The 20,912-nt window shown below is 36.1% G+C and overlaps 1 protein-coding gene across 1 annotated transcript in view; it reads left to right on the forward strand.

Moving 5' to 3' along the window:
* Window positions 1–20,104, forward strand: part of oca2 (oculocutaneous albinism II) — a 128,089-nt gene extending 107,985 nt beyond the window's left edge. Inside the window, exon 24 of the mRNA XM_051712745.1 lies at window positions 19,503–20,104. Coding sequence (XP_051568705.1) covers window positions 19,503–19,590 — 88 coding nt within the window. The 3' untranslated portion in view covers window positions 19,591–20,104. The remainder of the gene's footprint in view (window positions 1–19,502) is intronic.
* Window positions 20,105–20,912: the final 808 nt, after the last annotated feature.

Here is a 20,912-nt window from a genome sequence, read left to right on the forward strand (position 1 = left end):
TCAGGAGTGGCTTGACAAGAGGAATATGACAACTGTAGCCAAATTCCTTGACATGTTTGTGTGTGGTGGCTCTTGATGCCTTGACCCCAGCCTCAGTCCATTCCTTGTGAAGTTCACCCAAATTCTGGAATCGATTTTGCTTGACAATCATAAGGCTGCGGTTCTCTCGGTTGGTTGTGCATCTTTTTCTTCCACACTTTTTCCTTCCACTCAACTTTCTGTTAACATGCTTGGATACAGCACTCTGTGAACAGCCAGCTTCTTTGGCAATGAATGTTTGTGGCTTACCCTCCTTGTGAAGGGTGTCAATGATTGTCTTCTGGACAACTGTCAGATCAGCAGTCTTCCCCATGATTGTGTAGCCTAGTGAACCAAACTGAGAGACCATTTTGAAGGCTCAGGAAACCTTTGCAGGTGTTTTGAGTTGATTAGCTGATTGGCATGTCACCATATTCTAATTTATTGAGATAGTGAATTGGTGGGTTTTTGTTAAATGTGAGCCAAAATCATCACAATTAAAAGAACCAAAGACTTAAACTACTTCAGTCTGTGTGCATTGAATTTATTTAATACACGAGTTTCACAATTTGAGTTGAATTACTGAAATAAATGAACTTTTCCACGACATTCTAATTTATTGAGATGCACCTGTACAGTATATACATTCATTTTTCCATTTATACTGTATGCTTATTTTTATATACCTCTCTTTTTAGACAGATTCAAAGCCAGTTTGGAGCAACTCATGACCTGGATATTTAGCTTACAGTGATTTTATGTTGTATCACTGATTCTAGCTTTGAGCAATAGGGTGCATTTGTCTCAGTTCTGACATTGATGAAACTGAAAAGCTCATATAATCTATAGATTTTCCACCTGATCCAAAAAACTCTTGGTCTGTTCCACCCAGTTGTAAGTGACAGGAAGTCATCCAGTATTGTTCAAATGGGTCCAGGTTTCATTAAACCGCACATCACTATCCTTCCCTGTCAATCTCCTTCTTGCTTGCTTCCAATAGTGGCGATATTGGCTTGTGATGGCTCACTTGGCTTTGAAGCCTCGCCCCTCTGACCTCCATAAATACTTTTTCTTAGAAAACCATCACTGACCGCTTTTGGCGAGAGAAGGATGGTCGGAATGACCGTGGCTTTTGGGACCTGCTCTTAAACAGAACAGGTTTACCACACCAGGGCAAGTTGCCCATATTGAGTGCTTGTTTTTTTCCCCTCCAATATCCATCTTCTGGTGTCACTTTTCTTCTCTGGCCATGCCCTCTGAGTGAACTGCAGAATTAATGGCACATGGAGACATATTCTGACTGGCTGTAAAACTTTAATGATGCAGAACTTGTAAATCCATGTTTAACACAGTTATACAACAGTTGATAGGGTGTAAATCTGCCTCTTGACACCTTCACACACGAGTGTTACCAGAGCAGCTCTTGAGAGAAAAACCTAGAGTAATATGACATAAAATGAACCATAACAAATTCCCATTTGATTACATGCATATTTTATCCCAACAAAGCTGGCATGTTCTTGAAGGAATAGTTCACCCAAAAATATGAATTCTCTCATCATATATTCACCCTTATGCTGTCTCCAACTCAAATGACTTTATTTCTTCTGCGGTACACAAACAAAGATATTTTGATGGAGCAATGATGCATTTATGTCCATACAATGCAAGTCCATGTGGTCCAGCACCTTCAAGCTCCAAAAAGGACATAAAGGCAGCATAAAGGAAATCCGTAAGAATCAAGTGCTTTAGTCCATGTCTTCTGAAGCCATACGATTGGTTTTGTGTGAGAACAGACCAAAATATAACTTCTTTTTCACTATAAATCTTGACATCTGCACTTTCCTTGGCGTGGTCTTAATCTGAAGCACGACTGTGATTCATCCGTACAACAGCTCGATTGTGAATGTGATATTGCTTTTATTCACCAGTTCTATAAACAAGAAGTTTAAATATGAAAAAGTCTAATCATATTAGAGGACTGTAACTTCTCTAACTGTTCCCTAACTAACAGCAGTATTATACCAACATTGGAGTGCTTAATTCAAAAACAGTAGTCTGAAATTGGAAGAGCGTTTCCCTGACAATTGGGTCAATGAAAGGGCATTTTATCTAAGATGCTGTATATATTTGCATATGCATGTACAGTATGTGTGGATTAGATGTATGTGTTGCATATAAATCAGAATTTTCATTAATGCTGATTTAATTGAATTGAGTCTATTGAAAAACACTAACAGCAAAGAATCCATGAATGTCATCTACTTTATAGGGAGGATAAACAGTTGATGTAACTGAAAACAACAGAGACAATGGTGGCTGATTAATGTGAAAATAAGAAAACGTATTCTGTTGTTTCCAATAGCCAAAGCCCCCACTTTCCTCCTCTGCATATCTCCCATGTCATGTGATGTAATTATCATTCCCATTTACAACCAGTGTCTCGATACCCCTGTGCTACAGACAAACCCAAACCTGTGCTTGGAGACTGCAGGTGTGCAATCACCATTTGGCACTGAATCAATGACTTACCCTATATGGTAAATCAAGAACAATGTGTGCTGTTCTGCATGGACCACCACTGACATCCTCTCCTCGAGATGCAATGGTTGTGCATAACTGAACTCCTAAAGAGTTATACTGCAATAATAATGTAGATAATTTTCACTGCTTCAGTCAGACACCTTCGGCTACATTCCTGCTTTAAAGCAAGACTGAATGAATTTAACAGCAATAAACAGGTTTATTTCTGAAGATGTTGTATTGTGTGAAGAGACATTCCAGGGTCTCTGAGTAGAGGGCAAGCTGGTATATGGAAACAAAAGGGACTAAGCAGAACAAACATATCCAAGCATGGACGTGACTTAGCTTGAAACAGATCATAGAGAGTGATACAAAGTACACAGACATCAGGTAGAGCAGAGGGCAGATTGAAGCAATTTATGTACAGTATTTATTTACTTTTTAAATGCACTTTTTATGTGCTTTTGTTGATCTGACTGAACGTGATTGAGAAAATAATGTTTTGTTTTGTTTTTTTTATCTGTCAATTTAAGGATTTGTCAAAGTCCTGAAAAAAGTTTTGCACTGAGTGTAAAATGTTGGATGTCCTTGAGGAACAACTGATCAACAAAGTGATACAGATAAAGCAGAAGATACGCACAAAAGAAATGCACAATAAGGCTAAAGATGCATGATTTACAAGTTTTCTTAAATGTTCTTTAGAGCTCAATAGATATTGGATTTTGTATTTTTCGGAGGCGCAGAAAGTATGACTTATTTATGCAAAATCCCTTCGCTTTTCCAGACAAATACAATTTGGAATATAATTTTTTTCAGATAATAGGTAATAGACATTAAAGGGATAGTTCACCCAAAAGTCATCATTTACTCACCCTCATGTTGTTCCAAACCCATATCACTTTCTTTCTTTTGTTGAACAAAAAATCGGTCATACTACAGTGTAATTTGTAATAATATAAGAGTGAGTAAATGATGACAATTTTCATTTATATGTGAACTATGCCTTTCAGCACATCCATCGTAAAGTCATAATTCACAATAATTGATACTGTATTTGGCAAGTTGTTTTTCTTTTTTGTTTCAGCGAACATTAAATTATTAGTCTTTATTCCTAAATATCAGCTTTCTGTCATCATGTAGCATAACTTAGGAGACAGATAACTTGCTTCTGTAAGATATAAGATACTTATGTGGTAAAAATTATAATACTGTTCAATAATGAATGACCTTATTCACAGCAGCACCATCTTTGATTTTTGACAGGAATAGACATACCGTCTCTTCAATGGGTTGTACAGTTGTTTAAAATGTTTTTGGATCGTTCTGCTGATGAAACATTGAAAAATATCTTTCCTAGAAATTTCATTAGACAAAAAATTCCAGATAACATGAGCTGTGGGAAATTAGATGTCATAGATGCGATTAGTTGGGAGTTTTTTTGATAGCTTTATACAGTGCATGTCACTGAAGAGACGCTAACACCCTGTGTACACCGGACGCGAGCGGCGTGTCGTGTCGCGCCAAAAGCAATAGAACGGCATTATAATCAATGATGCTGTCTACACTGGAAGCGTCCTTGTGGCGCGTCTGTCGCACGGACAAAAAACTGCTGTTGCGTTCCATTTTGCGCTGCTGCTACTACACAAATTAAATGGTTTAGATTTAGAATGTTCATGTCGACACATCCAGTGTTAGACAGTTTCAAGCCGTTGCGGCACGGCGCGTTGCGGCGCATCAACAGACACACCCGTTGTAGACAGGGGTGTTAAGTCTTTCTCTCACAGCCTCGTTTTCATTCCAGTCAAAAATAAAAGATGGTGCTGCTGTGAATAAGGCCTATACCAAATCCAGTTAAAACTCTTTCAGAGAATGCCCTAAACTGACTAAGATATGAATCAGAGAGACCTATTTCTGAACATGGTACCAAAGAAACTGTAAAAAGTGTAACAAGGCTTGCACAAAGAAGTCCACTTGTAACTCATACCTGTACTTGTTCCAAGATTAGGCTGCTTCATACGCAGATTGCGGCTGTCTAAATGCAATGATGTAGTTGAAAGATACAATTTCTCAAAGATTATCAGTCATTTAGTTGTTCAGAGCCAATTTCTAATGCTATACTTAGAGATTGCATATGTGCAATTGGCCTGTAACTGTTGAAAACTGAGCAATTGAAATTATTCTTTTTCATAGTATGTTGCACCAAAAGCACTTTCTTAACCCTTATGTAATAGTTTTTTAGACTTATTCCTGATTGCTGCCCATTTAGACCTTTATGATCAAAGTTTTGTGCTATTACCAGGCTTAAATAAGACCCTCTCACTCTGTGAAATCATATCACACTCCCATTTGTCTGAAGAGCCATAAGAGTCATGGCCACAGAGGGGTGCTTGTTAGAGATCGGACTACATACTAATGGATTTCCTCTTTAACAGTCATTTAGGAACAAAGAGAAAGGGCTTTTAAAAGTTTAGCCTGATGCTTCAGTCAGTGGATCATTAAGTAGCCATTCTTCTAAAGGATGTCAATCTCAAAGTCTCATGTGATTGTGTGTGTGTGTTAGGTAGGGGTGTGCAGTGAAGCCATTATCTGTATTTGTATCTGCATCTGTTCATATGACAAAATTATCTTTATCTGTCTCTGTATTCGGATAGAACCGGGTGTGGGCGGGGCTTAAACCGGAAGTGTGTCAAAACTAAATGAAATGACCATTTATAAATTTCACGCTTACATTTCTATTTTCTATTAATAAAACATGCCTTGTATATGCCTTTTCATAATAATAGCCTAATAATAATAATTATTATTATAATTATTATTATTATTATACAACTATTATTTAAAAAATATTATTTTATACTTTTTTTCTTGCCAGATGAAGCTGAATTTGTAGGCTAAATTAACTGTGGAATATGTTGTTAACTGTGGTTTCTCCTGGTATTTCAGATATTAATATCTGCATGAAACAGAATTTTCATTTGTCTGTGCATGTAGGCCTATAACAACATTATTCTGAAGGCAGGAGGTGTCAAGCTAAATATGAAATGTCAAGCACACATTTTCCAGTGAATAATAAATACAAATTCAAACATTAAAAGAAATTAAAATAAATCAATATAGCCTACAAACAGGTGAAAGTCCAGTAAATCAATCAGGATTTTTTTTTTTACGATAAGACACCATTATTTAGTTAAATAATAATAATAATAATAATAATAATAATAATAATAATAATAATAATAATAATGTTAAATTTATATAGCCCTTACCAGAGATAGCACAGTTTAAAGGAGAAAAAAAAAAAAAAAGACAGAGCATGTTTCAGTTTCATCGTTTTACATAAGGAGGAATATTCCTAATAGATGAATACTCCATGGAGCATTTAAACATTTATGGAGCATTTTAACTTATCAGTTATTAACCAGTTAATAACCTTAATCGCTGATGTGGATATAAATGTGGTCAACTTTAAAAGATGGATAGATGGGCTCCGATGTGAAATCATCACTTCAGGTCAGGAATTTAACATCGCGCTCAGGTTTAGGCTATAAATAAATAAATGTGAATCACGTGTGAATTGTGTGATACATTAACAAAGACATTTCAAGAAGTGGAAAGTGGATATGATGTTGTATCTTAGTTAATGTTACACTTGATAAGCTCCAGATGCGCACAATTAACAGAGACTCGCGAGTCGAGACTGCGCCCATCCGAACTGAAATCACAATGTGCGCATTTTCATTCATAAGAACACAATTTAGAAATATTGGCTGCACAGATTCATAAATTCTTTTTATTTTCATATATGTTTATTTTTTATCCTTGTGCCTCTTGGATAATCAGTCATACGAATATTTTTTATATTATTCGGATTAATCCGTTATTCGCTTTGAAGTCATTATTCGTGCCTTTCCGAATAAGGTATTCGGCTTCGGGCTCATCCCTAGTGTTAGGGGGAGCACAGTCTTGGAAAGTGATTAGGAACCCATTAATGCAGATAGGGAGGACCTAGATTGGTGCTATTTATATCTCCTATGGTAGAATCACATTTGGAGTGTGATGGATGCTGTCAGGTTTCTGTAATTAAGGGAGAGAATTTAAGTGGCACACCTGGGTATAGAGCACGGCAAGGAAAGATCAGTGTGTGTGTGTGTGTGTGTGTGTGAGAGACAGAGAAGTGATGTAGAAGGACAGATGCATCCATTTATTATTTGTATGCATCCTTCATGTGTATGCATCAATCTGGTTATATTAGTTAAGTTAGAATATTTAATTGCATTTTAATAAGTTACTGAATTGCTGCTTGAAACTGAAGTCTGTAATAGTCACACATATAGCATCACCAGACGGAATTGCACTCCCTCCACCTGGCATTGGCTGGGGAAACAGATTGTCCTGCCCCAAACTCATGGCATTGGTTGAGTCAGTGTTGGTGTGTCCAGCTGGTTGGCATGCTCAAACAAACAGAGCAGTGTTTGAAAGCACCACAGAGCCACAGTGTTGACACTTTTCTGGGAAATCAGCCTGCAAATGGCTTACTAACAGTTGTCTATGCATATTAAGCTGGGATAAGAGAAAGTATTTTTGCATTGAAAAAAAATAAAATAAAAAAAAAAAGTAACACAAAACCAGAGACCAAAGCACTATTTTATTTTGTTTGACAGTTAGAATTCAGTTTGTTTGTCCTTACTCATTTGAAATATTACCCAATTCATTCAGTTAGTTAAAACACTGCAGTGCCTTCATCTAGATGCAGAAAGCTTTTTTAACCTTGAATATCTGTCTCTGTTTTTTAAAAAAATGTATTTATTTATTTTTTACACCACCTAGATCCAGGGAGACCCGGTTGATCTAATTTCATAATATAAGTATTGTTCTGTTTCATTTTTGTTGGGAATGGAATTGTTCATTGCTCTTTCAGCTCAGTTTTATACCCTCTGGAGTAGTCAGCTCAGTTATAGCTCTCAGCCAGCCTACTCCACAGATTTTTAAAGGTTCTTATATTTTGAAAGATGTTATTGAGAGAGTCTCTCTTCATGTACCACTATAGCGGTATAAATGGTGGTGTAGATAGTGTGCGTTTTTCTAATCATGTCAGTCCAATTCATCTCTTAAAATCGATTCCATCTATTAAAAACTTTTGATTTCCCTGCTGAAAAGATTTACCACTTGTGCGGTAGCTCAAATCCAACCATGAACTTAAGATGACACGTGACATTACAGTCATAAAAGTGGCACAATATTATGTGGTTGGTTCAGAAAATTTTATTTTACATTTCGCTTCTGCATTTTAAAACACTAATGGTTAGGTTTAGGCATTAATAAGGTAAGGATGTCTTTTTTTAACATCTCATTTATATTTTAAAACACTATTGGTTAGGTTCAGGCAAAAGTTTTACATTAGGAGGTATGTTTTAAAAACATCCATCTAAAATTCACCTTAAAACCTAGTCTGCATACGACACCATTTTACTCGCTTTTGGCACCCCCAGCTGGATATTTCACTGGAAAACTGCAGCCAAACTTGTTATGCAGCATGCAAATTTTGAATTGCAAAAATGTTGTCATGTTGACATTTTAGGTATCATCAACTTTTATTCATTGACTATATAATGTACTGTATTTCAGGGTGGTTATCTGCTACCTTAATGCTTTACCAGCAGTTTGCAAAAAATAGAGATGTGGATCTCATTCTATCACTGTTCATACACACATATAGCTCGTAAAATCAGTATGCAAATTTGTATGCAGAAATCACAATTCATCAAAATGTTCACACTTACATTTATGCTAAATTTAGGATACATTAGAATTGTAAGACACCTGGTGGCCAGGTATATATATATATATATATATGTAAACTCAGCAAAAAAAGTAACGTCCCTTTTTCAGGACACTGTATTTTAAAGATAAATTTGTAAAAATCCAAATAACTTTACAGATCTTTATTGTAAAGGGTTTAAACAATGTTTTCCATGCTTGTTCAATGAACAATAAACAATTAATGAACATGCACCTGTGGAACGGTTGTTAAGACACTAACAGCTTACAAAAGGTCACAGTTATAAAAACTTAGGACACTAAAGAGACCTTTCTACTGCTCATCTGCGTGAACGTGCCTTAGGCATGCTGCATGGAGGCATAAGGACTGCAGATGTGGTCAGGGCAATAAATTGCAATGTCCGTACTGTGAGACACCTAAGACAGTGCTACAGGGAGACAGGAAGGACAGCTGATCGTCCTTGCAGTGGAAGACCACATGTAACAACACCTGCACAGGTTTGGTACATCCGAATATCACACCTGTGGGACAGGTACAGGATGGCAACAACAACTGCCCGAGGTACACCGGGACTCGCGTTTATCGTCGAAGGAATGAGTGTTACACCGAGGCCTGTACTCTGGAGTGGGATCGATTTGGAGGTAGAGGGTCCGTCATGGTCTGGGGCGGTGTGTCACAGCATCATCGGACTGAGCTTGTTGTCATTGTAGGCAATCTCAATGCTGTGCATTACAGGGAAGACATCCTCCTCCCTCATGTGGTACCCTTCCTGCAGGCTCATCCTGACATGACCCTCCGGCATGACAATGCCACCAGCCAAACTGCTCGTTCTGTGCGTGATTTCCTGCAAGACAGGAATATCAGTGTTCTGCCATGGCCAGCGAAGAGCCATTGACCACGTCTGGGACCTGTTGGATCGAAGGGTGGGGGCTAGGGCCATTCCCCCTAGAAATGTTCGGGAACTTGCTAGTGCCTTAGTGGAAGAGTGGGGTAACATCTCACAGCAAGAACTGGCAAATCTGCTGCAGTCCATGAGGAAGAGATGCACTGCAGTACTTAATTCAGCTGGTGGCCACACCCCCTTTGTTCAGGGACACATTATTCCATTTCTGTTAGTCACATGTCTGCGAAACTTGTTCAGTTTATGTCTTAGTTGTTGAATCTTTTTATGTTCATACAAATATTTACACATGTTAAGTTTGCTGAAAGTAAAAGCAGTTGAAATTGAGAGGACGTTTCTTTTTTTGCTGAGTTTATATATATATATATTGTAGGGTCACATAGGTATTACATTTACATACATACATGGAGAAGTTGTGTTGAGAACACCCCAACCTAGATGGAATGAAGAGCAAATGTATGTGCATAGACCTAATTCACAGTAGCACCATCTTTGATTTTTAATGGGAATAACAACGAAGCTGTGAGGGATAGACTTACCATATGGATTACGTAATTAGATTACAAAAATCAAGTACTTGTTATTGGATTACAGTTACTTTTTATAGATTACATGATTACATATTAACAAGGCAATGGCAGTAAATTGTTAATAATTCATTGATCATCCTAATCATCCTCTTTTTACAATCTTTTATAATTTAAATTCTAAATCAGCACACCGCTGATATATGTTCGGTAAAATGTTCAAGTGTTTTTGGAAGAGAGGGGGAGGATTGTGTGTATTGCTCTCAGAACTGATACTCGCTACTAGCCAGCCAGGTGAAGATGGAGCGTTCTACCTCAGCATTTAACCACTGGATCTATAGAGATATTTTCATTTCTAAGAATGAAATTACACCAATGGTGCGCAGCTTTCACATTGAACTTAATTGCTTCAAAGGATCTAGTGGATGCCACCTCTAAGGTTCCTGCCCGCAGAGTACACAATAGTTCAACTGCAAAATGTGCAGCAATATGGAACAAAGCCCATCGCTGTACTGTTGCTGCTGATGCAGTGAGTCCACTGCATGAAACTTGACATAATACTGGACACAATTGTTCCTTGTGTGAAAATATATTCCATTCTTTATTACTAACAAAAAGAGCCTCACAAAAAGAGCTACTTATGATATTTCTAAAAAGTGCATTAAACATTACATGTATGAAATAAACATTAAATCTAACAGCAATGACAGTGCATGGCCAAAGATTATAATTCAAAAAAGTTATATTAATAAAAAAAAAAAGTTCATTTTAAGTGCATAAAACAATAGCAAAATTACGAGTATTAATGACCATAAAATCAACAGCAATGTTGCTAGGTCAAAGCTTTCATCTAAAAACACTGAAACACTTTTAACCCTTACTGCTTACAAACATTCAAGGGTATGTAAACTTTTGATCAGGGCCATTTGGGTGATTTCTGTTATCAATATGATTTAAAAAGGAGCCAAACAACTATGTGATAATAAATGGCTTCATATGATCACTATCCTTAAAACACAGTTTTTTTGCATGATCAGTCATATTTTCAAAATCAATGCCAAAATTTCACAATATCTGCCAGGGTATACAAACTTTTGAGCACAACTGTATATGCATGCACAAACATTTTCTTTTCTTAATCCTTTTCATATTTACAAATTATCATTCTGTTTTCCATTTTCAATCAGTCTCTTTCCCCCATCTGTTGTTGTGGATATACTTAAAAATGTATGTGCTCACTCAGAGAAGAGAAATAGTGCATGTGTGTGTAACCATGGGTAATCATGGCCTATTGTACAAACAAACCAAGAGCTTGGATCACATGGACGTTCTCAGTGCTGTGCCAAGCTACTTTGGCCTTCAGAATCAACCATGTGCCCCCTAACAGATAATGGTGGATGTCCAAATGACAAACCATCTGCTGTGTCCCTATTAAAGAGTACAGAATGATGGCAGTGTTGACTTTCATATGACAGTGTTGACCTTCATATGAATTATCAGTCCTAATCAGACTCAACACTGACCCTAATTTCTACTCAGTATCAAATCTTTGTGTGACTTTGAGAAAGTTATTGCCTTCCCTAGTCTTAATAACTTTCCACTGTTTTGCTCCAGCTACTTTAAGATGGGTGTTCTTGCACTTTCTGTGCCACATGAGATGGGTTTTCACAGTCGTAAGGAAATTCTGGGTACATCAGCAATCTTGGAGTGACAGTGGATGAGAGATTCGGGAAGATAGCTGTTCTGATCTGACATCGCATTAAATGTTTGAGATGTGTAGGTTATTTTTCATCAAAAAAATGTGCTGCATAGTTGATAGCCTTGAGCAAGGAAGGATGGACCTTGATCAAATCGTGCATTTTTCTCTTAACTCAAAGGCGAGTTTTTCCCAAAGGTCATGCATATGGTTGATGGGATTGTAATTAAAAGGGTATAGGTTTGAACCCCAGAAGGTACAAGTTATGAGCTGCAACCACTGTGCCCTTGAGCAAGGCATTTGAATTCAGGTTGCTCTGGAGGGATTGTCCCTGTAGTAAAAATGATCTGTAAGTCACTTTGCATGAAAAAGCCTGCAAAATGCATAAATGTTAATGTCATGCAGTGAATTCATGCAGCAAGTCATTCAACAGAGCATAGTCATAATCCTTTATCCCTACTATTTGCATATTGCTTGGATTCATAAGGATTTCTATTCTATTAGAAGCCATTATAACCATATTTAATTCAATTACTAATTAGTTACTACTATTATTATTATTATTATTATTATATTACTATGTGGCTTGTTCACATGTGTTTAAATGAACATTTAAAATTGTATTCTTTGTATAAATTTAATCAAATATGTGTTAGCCCAAGGTGATGGGCTTCCAGCTGAGTCTTGTTTCCTCCTTAGATTTAATCCACATCTACTTAAAAATCAAAATGTATATCAATATTTAGAAAAATACATATTCAAAAGCATTATACAAATACACTGTACTGAACTGAATAATGTCATTTAAAGGAATATTCCTGGTTCAATGCAAGTTAAGCTCAATTTACAACATTTTTGGTACAATACCAATTTATTTTATTTTTTTCCTTTAAAAGAGCTTTTACTATTTACCCCTTTTTAAAATGTTGTTTTATGTTGTCATACGTTTTGTTTGCTTTTAGATATTGTGTATTGTGCATGTTTTATATTCTGTATTTTGTTTTTATTTGCAAAGTGCCATGAGAAGAAACCTTTAAAGACAATTTATTCAAATAAAGTTTATTATAATTACCAAAAAAATGTATTTAGAAAAAAAATCTGACCTACACTAAGACACTTAAAATGGAAGTGAATGGGACCAATCCGTGAATGTTTAAATACTAAATGTTTCAAAAGTACAGCCGTGTTAACATGATTTTAGTGTGAAATTATTGCTTACTAACCTTTTTCTGTAAAGTTCTATCCAATTTTTTATTTTGTTGCCATAACGACGTAACACCATATACCCTAAAACAACCATAAAAATGAAAATTTCAACAACTCTACAACTCAAATAATACACAACAGAAGAATTCTGTTTTAACAAAAAAATTAACTGCTTTTATAAATTTTTAAGCGTCAGATTTCTGCCTTAAAACCCTCAAAATATTTGCCTCATTCATTTCCATTTTAAGTGCCTCACTGTAACCTTTTTTTAAAGAAAATGTGGGACGGTTCAAAATGTTTCTTTGTGGTAATTAGCATTATGCCACAAATGCTGTCAATTGAGCTTAACTTGCATTAAATCAGGAATATTCCTTTAGAATGGCTTATGCAGTACTGACTACCGTTAGTGCACCATTTATCCAGCCTGATTTTAACAAACTGCACGTGGAGCCGCTTTTCAGATTCTTCATCTCATGCCCTTGATACTCAGTGTTTCAGTGCACATCGATTTGTCCACTTCATTACCTATGAATCAGACACCTGGCATCATTCACATCACTCACAATATGCATTAGCTTGCCTGACCTGCCCTCACACCCGAGGTATCCACACCTGCTTTAATGTATGTCACAAAAAAAAACAAAAAACTGTACAGATAATGCGCACCTGTTTTCCCTGCAATCCAGCATTTAGCCTCTGCATCTGCCTTCCGGATACTAAACACCTGGTCTGTACACTGGACCAGCTGTGATCTTCGTCATAGACTTAAATAATCAGTCTTTATATATAATCTAATTTTAGAGAAAGAGATGAAGTGGAGAACATGCTGAATGACCTTCAGGTTGTACGTGGGATTGTCTTCAGTTCTGTTTGATTTCCTGTCTAGATTTCGGTGATCAAACAGTCAGTGTTGGAGAATGATACTTTTTAAGTAAAATGTTATCATGTTAAATTTATTTTTATAAAAAAATGACATTATGTTTTACCATTACTTTTTATGGATAAAAGCATGTAAATTTTTGCGTTACTTTTAAGAAAGGCACCCCAGAGTGGAAGTGCTGCTATGCTTGGAGGTGCTATATTTTGCTGTTGGAATTGCAATTCGGAATTGAACTCCACCAAGCTGTGTTTGAGCACAAGAACGCGTTGATATTACTCAATTGATTGACTGAACTTGTTCCCTCAATTAAATTTAGTACTTATGCAATTAAGTTTTCTTAACTTGGTATTTATATAGAGTTAACTAAACATTTTAAGTTATAGATACTAGATGCAAGTAGACTTAAAGGGATAGTTCACCCAAAAATTCTCTCATTATTTACTCACCCTTATGATATCCCAGGTGTGTATGACTTTCTTTCTTCACCAGAACAGATTTGAAGAAAAATAGGAAAATTTCTCAGCTCAGTAGGTCCTTAAAATGCAAGTGGATGGCGATTTCTCTTTTGAAGGTCCAAAATCACAGTCAGCATAAACTTCATCCATACAACACACCAGCTGTTAAATTAATGTCTTCTTAAGTGATACGATCACTTTTGGTGTGAAAAAGATAAATATTTAAGTACTTTTTTAAACTCTAAATCATGCTTCCAGTCGGCAGCTGTATGCACATTTGATGTAATCGCATAGGTATCACAGCTGGAGGAGCAGCACTGTTTACAAGTGAGAAGGAGGAATGATGTACAGTAGCTTGGTTAATTTTGGTTTAGATCTGTTATTATCTGTTTCTTTACTCACAATGGTGTGTTTGTGTGCTTATCCTGGATGTCTCAACCGAGTGGAGAATGTGAGATTACCTCGGTATCATTAAAATTGCGAACACGTCAGACAAGAGACCGCTTGGACTCCAACCTCTCCTGAAGCACTGGATTATAGTTAAAAAGAACTTAAATATGAATCTGTTTTCACACCAAAAGCGATCGTATTGCTTTAGAAGACATTAATTTAACCACTGGAGTTGTATCGATGACGTTTATGCTGACTGTCTGTGATTTTTGGACCTTCAAAAGAGAAATCACCATTCACTTGCATTTTAAGGACCTACTTAAATGTTTTTTTTTTTTTATTTTATTATTTTTTTTTTTAAATGTGTTCTAGTGAAGAACGAAAGTCATACACATCATGAGGGTGAGTAAATAATGAGATCATTTTCATTTTTGGGTGAACTATCCCTTTAACTCAGACTTGCTATTTAAATATTGTCATTTCTACTTAATTATTTTAGCTGAATATAGATTCTAGATCATACAAAAGAACAGCTCAAATAAAAAATATTAAAACCAGTTCGAGGTCAATCATTAACTTAACTTAATTCTCCACTGCATATATGTTCTTAAGTTGCACATGCACAAGGTGAACTGAAATAGAGTTAACAGGGTCCAACTTGACCAAAGTGGACACTGACCACCCTAATGGCGTTATCGAAACAATTATTTATTACAAAGCAACATAAACAATATAAAAAAGAGCATTAACTCCTATTAATTCTTTACAACTATTTAAATGTACCAATAATTTCCCTTTGACCAAGGAAATATAATTGAATAATTCAAACGCAAGGAATTTTGGGTATTCCCCACAGCCTTATTGTTTTACATAATTGTTTAAACCATTAACACTTAAAATCCTAAGTCTATAGATTTTTAAGGTAAATAAGATCAAGGAATATAGATATTTCAGTTATGAGCCCAAAATTTGAATTTTCAAATTATGTTTAATTAAGACAACTTGTTTTTCCTGTAATGACAAGGATTTACATTGTACAGCTGCGGATTGCCTAAACAACTGGAGTTTCGCTTACTACCCCATGCTGAAAACAAATGGTACTTCAAGCGTAGATTGCGTAATTGTTTTTTTACATGTGAGCACAGCAGGATTCCACTAAAGCACTTTGATTTATTTTTGTTTACCAGCACAAGTTTTTAAAACATTTATCTCTGAGTGGGCTGAAAAAAAGGTTGTCCTGCTCTGGACATCACTGATAGGTATTAACACGATCTCAAGAGCTAGAGTACAATACCCATCATGCTAATACAGTACAGTATACTACAACTCATACAATGCTTGCTCACCTTCAGTATACACATATTTCTCCAAGCATGGAGAATGGAGAGGTTTGGAACTGTTTTCGTTAGCAGAGCAGAAATAAAAAAATGTAATTAACTTGATAATAATTCTCCAATTTGATTAAGTGACTCATTCACTTGTTCCTTCACACTTTTTATCATCCATTTGTTTTCCCTGCATCTGCCTGCTTCTCTTTCTCTCTCAATCAGTGGCCATTTGCTGTTCTGAGCTTGTTGATTTCTCTTTGCCCCAAATTCTCCATATTTACCCATGCACTCAGTCAATATCCACTGGGCTGCTGTAGGCGTTTGGCCTAAATGGATGTCCAGGGCTTTCATCCTCACAAGTGCTCCATCCTCTCAGAAGCTCTCACTTTATTCATTCCAGTATCCCAGGACTTTTTATGCAGGGAACAAGACCAGACTAGATACTTTCATGAAGTATCGGTGTACACGGAACAGAATTTATTAAAATTGCATGTGGATGTTTGGTGTGTTTGTGTGGAATGGAGAGAGAGGACTGTTTTCTGCTCTGCTCAGTAGACGGTGGGCCAATGGTTGTGATGATAAAAAAATAAAAATTATATATATATATATATAAGTCCCTTTTACAGGGAATTTTACTTGGACTTTAACTCATGATACAGAAACACATGAAAACATGGCTTTAAATCAGTAACAGCAGCATCAGTACATAAAAGTACAAAATGCACAACACAACATGCATCACCGTACATATAACCATCCACATACACCATTGTGAATACATTCTTTTAGGCCCCACTGAGAAAAATGGCTTCAATAGTTTTTCATTGTCCAGCCAATGTGGATTATAAAAAAAAGTCTCAATCTGTTTTCTCTGAATGTGAGCATAGTTGAGCCAAACCCGTCTGTCACAGGACAAGATCATAGAACACATCTTTGCGTGCATCTGCACAGCTGTTTAAATAGTTTTTCTTTGTAAACATGCACTAGATGGATGTCTTTAATCATTGTGCTGCCTCTCGCAGTTTTTTTTTCAGTGTCTCGTGCAGGAGCACCACAGCGGCCCTATGAAATCCGTTTAGTTTTATTTTTCAAAATTAATTTAGATTTTTCACAAATTCCGTGTTTCCTATTTTATTTTCTCTGAATTCCGAGTTTAAAAGTTTAATTACGTTTTATCATTAAAAAAAAACTGTCTAATCAAATTAATTTTTATTCAAATGAAAACAGAACAGTTACTTTTTAACATACCTTTGCATTATTTTTATCAAATGAAGAGCTTCTATACTGATCCTCACAGCACAATCCAAAACCCAAAATTTCAGTTTGTTTTAAATTTTATTTTATTTATTTATTTTGTCAGTACAGTGCTGCACATTAGATCATCACAGTTTTAATAAAAGCAAAAATTAAACTCTTGCTTGTGAGATATTGCTTAAATATGATGTAATTTGTATTGATATATTATTATCATTATTATTACTACTACATTGAATATTACATTTCTGTCACATTTTTCAATGTCAGGCCTCTAGTTAAATGAAGCTTTTATTTTGGCGGAGAACCGGATGCTATTGACTACTTCACTTCTCACCTCTGGAAAAGCCACTCGCTATGTGGGCTAATGTGCTAATTAAACCGCAAAAGGCTATGATTTAATTATGAATATAAAGTGTGCATGTGCTGTGCTTCACAATGAATAAAGTGCTCTGCTCAGAAGGCACATGTTGTTAATGATGCGGTTAGTGTATAAGCAGTGGCTTCTCACGTTCTCTTACATTTGAAGCTCGCAGCTCAGTAAAACCATATAGGCTGTTTGTTTAATTGAATCTCAGCCTTTTGTGTTTTAATAATCACACTAGGACATATCTAGATTTTTATTTGAATCATTTATCAATTAATTGAATCCCAAATATGTAAATTTCCATGACATTCCTGCATTCTATAGTTAATTCCGTTTTTATGACTGGATTCCGCGATTCCGTCAGAACGCTGAAATAATAGAGCCCTGTGTGAGGTTGGATGAGTGGTGGGATGCAGTATAATCCTCATGAGTAGATGAAATACAGCATGTTGAACTATAGGTCAGAAAGACACTGATGCATGCCGATAGAGTGTGGAGATTAGGCCAGTGTCCAGTAGTAATTACAATGGTAATTCCACTCTCCAGATGGATGTTTTTACAAGCGAGTGTATAAAGGGCGGTCCACATGTCTCTGAGAGTTGACGGTTTTGCAGAGGCTGAGGAAAGCAGCTTACACTAAATGGAAGGGACGGGTATCATCAGTCTATTGTGTCACCAGCCTTTGACTTCATTGTTTATGCCTGGAGATCATACTTTAATACTATTGTCCCTTGCTTTTGACTCTGCCTTAATGTTTAAAGATTCACACTGTCATATCACTTCGATGGAGCGGGTATAGTAAGCCATGCACCTCAGCAGGAGACCGCTGAGACCCCTGCTGTTCCGAATCGAATCCCGCACACACAAACACACATAAACAAACGCACCGCAGAGGGGGAATAATGTGGAACTGCTCGGAATTGTCATTTGATAGACAGAGCAACAACGAAAGATTGGGGGTGAAACAGAGAGAGAGAGATTGGGTGATGTCGAGGGATGAACTTTCAGCAGAACACAAGAATAATTGTACTCAGCCTGCCATAAAGAAAATGCAAACACCAGCGTGACTCATGAGTCACCAGTATTGCATTTAATTTTTCATTCCAGAAAACAATATATTTGCTCTGTTCCAAAACCTAGTGAGCTGCCTGTGGAAGCAGGGATAGTTCACCCAAAAATTTAAATTCTGTTATCATTTACTCACCTTTGGGTCATTAAACCCGTATGGCTTTCTTGCGTACAGAGAACACAAAAGGAGATCTTTAAAAGGAATGTTCAAGTTGCTTTTTCCCCCCATAGCATGACAGTGGAAGGGAAACAGGAACAGGTAGTCACCACTCATGTTCATTGTATGGTAGGGAGCAGCTTTGACATTCTCCTAGATAACTTCTTTTAAGTTTTGTGCAAGAAATAAAGTTATACGTATTTGGAACAATATGGTAAGTAAACAATGATAGAATTTTCCTTTTTGGGTCCATTTCTGACACAAAAACTGTTCTGAAAAATAGGCAACTCCATTATGCTGCCTTCTAAGATACCTTGTTTTGTCCAAATTCTCTTCATGGAGAATGCAATCCCAGAATGTATCTATTCCAACAAGCTCAGTGAAAGAAAAAAAAAATAAAAATCACAAGATGGTGGATGGGGCGAGAGAAATGTGGATAATAAATAAACATATTTTGTTAAACACTGAAAAAGACCGATAAAAATAGTTGTGTAATTAAAAAGTTATTTAACCAATTTTTGTGACTGCTACAGTATGTATTTTTACATTTATTAGAGTGTAATTTGTCATTTTTAGAGTGTAGAGTGTAATTTTTATTTGAGTGTTTTTGCTTGTATTAGTGTAGCAACATGCTAACATGAAACTACTGAAATCAATTATGAGTCGAGTCTTCTGTGCAAAATGCGATTGATGTGGCACATAAAGTTACTACCTGTGTAGAGTAAATTGGTCCATGGTCAGTTTTGAGATTCCACAATGGATATGATGCTGCCTTAGAAGTCAGCTGCTTATGTAGGCAGTAGGCAGCTCACTAGATCTTGGAACAGAGCAATGGAATTTTCCCTTTGTAACAGAGTAGGATTCACAAACTTTCCAAGGTTCAGTTTTAGACTTGGTTGGAACTTTCATTTGAGGACTTTGAATAAGAATTATCACTGTGTTCCTTTTCACAGGTTGGGCTTCCCCATGATGCTGATGACCTGCACAATAGGCATGTGTTACCTGCTCGCAACTCACATCGGACTGCACTGGAACACCTAAGCGTGCCCTCCAAACCAGGGACAAAAAGAGACTGTGTGTGTCTGCGTATAAGTGTGGATGTGTTTGTGTGGTTTGAATGACACCTCGATTCTTCTGGGATGGATTGATGAAGACTTAGTCTTCATAGACCTGGTCCGCCCTGAAAGATATAGCTTTAGATTCAGATACAGAGAAGATAAACCATGGGAACATCTGATCATCTACTGTATTCTTACAGGCTTTCGTCAGTGTATCACACTGCTTCATGGTGCTACTTCTACTTTGTGTGAATGTTACTGATGTGGGAAAGAGTGAGAGGTGTTTAGAAAGCCTGTTTATATTTGCCAAAAAAGCAGCTATTCCAGAGGATTCTTTTCTTCTTCTTTTTTTAAACAATGTGGAGGTCTGCTTATGTTCTTTAATGAGAGCCACAACAGTATGTTTATGGATGAACAGTTTGAAATACAGTATATTCATTTGTGAGGCATCTTCTGAAAGGGATCCTCTGTGGCCAAAAATAAATGTTGAAACATTAGCATTTTCGAATTTATCAAATGAATTTACATCATTTGCATCATAAAGCACATTCAGATTATCTAAAATATTAGATACCTGCTCATATGCATCCCTGAATAATAGGCCATCACACTCTACATTTAATTAGTTATTATAAGTCACAAAATTAGTCAGCACTGTTTCCTCTAATTTCAGACCTGTTTGGAAACAGCTTTTATAAAGAAGATATGACATATTTGATGATACAACTTATTATTTGGATTTGCAAAGTTTATTCTATGGTTGTACTGTCCAAACGTTTACAATTTGCACAAAACATGTTTGGGTCATACTTTCAATAAAGCCTACAATATATATATATATATATATATATATATATATATATATATATATATATATATATATATATATATATATATATATATATACACACACACACACACATACAGTATATACAGTATATCGTATATACAATATATTTTATAAGAATGATATTCTTTATGCATTATAATACATTTACATTCAAATTAATGACCACAGTTATAATACATGGTCACCTTACTTACTGGCTTACTTTACCCTTAAAGACTATAATACATTAAACATTGATCACACATTAGCATGTGTTTTATTGTCAATATAAGCAAAACAACAGCACTTTTGCGCATGTAATATTGCTCAATAATACATACAGGCTTTATTGAAAGTATTATGTTTATGAGTTTTACCATATTTTTTGTTTCTCTCAGGACTTTGCTCAGTCACTTTTTGCCAAGAAAACCGTTCTTTCTGATTGCAATGAGAAAGTTTATGTAATCAGTGATTCA

This window comes from Myxocyprinus asiaticus, chromosome 12 (genome assembly GCF_019703515.2).
Source record: "Myxocyprinus asiaticus isolate MX2 ecotype Aquarium Trade chromosome 12, UBuf_Myxa_2, whole genome shotgun sequence".
Taxonomy (NCBI): Eukaryota; Metazoa; Chordata; class Actinopteri; order Cypriniformes; family Catostomidae; genus Myxocyprinus; species Myxocyprinus asiaticus.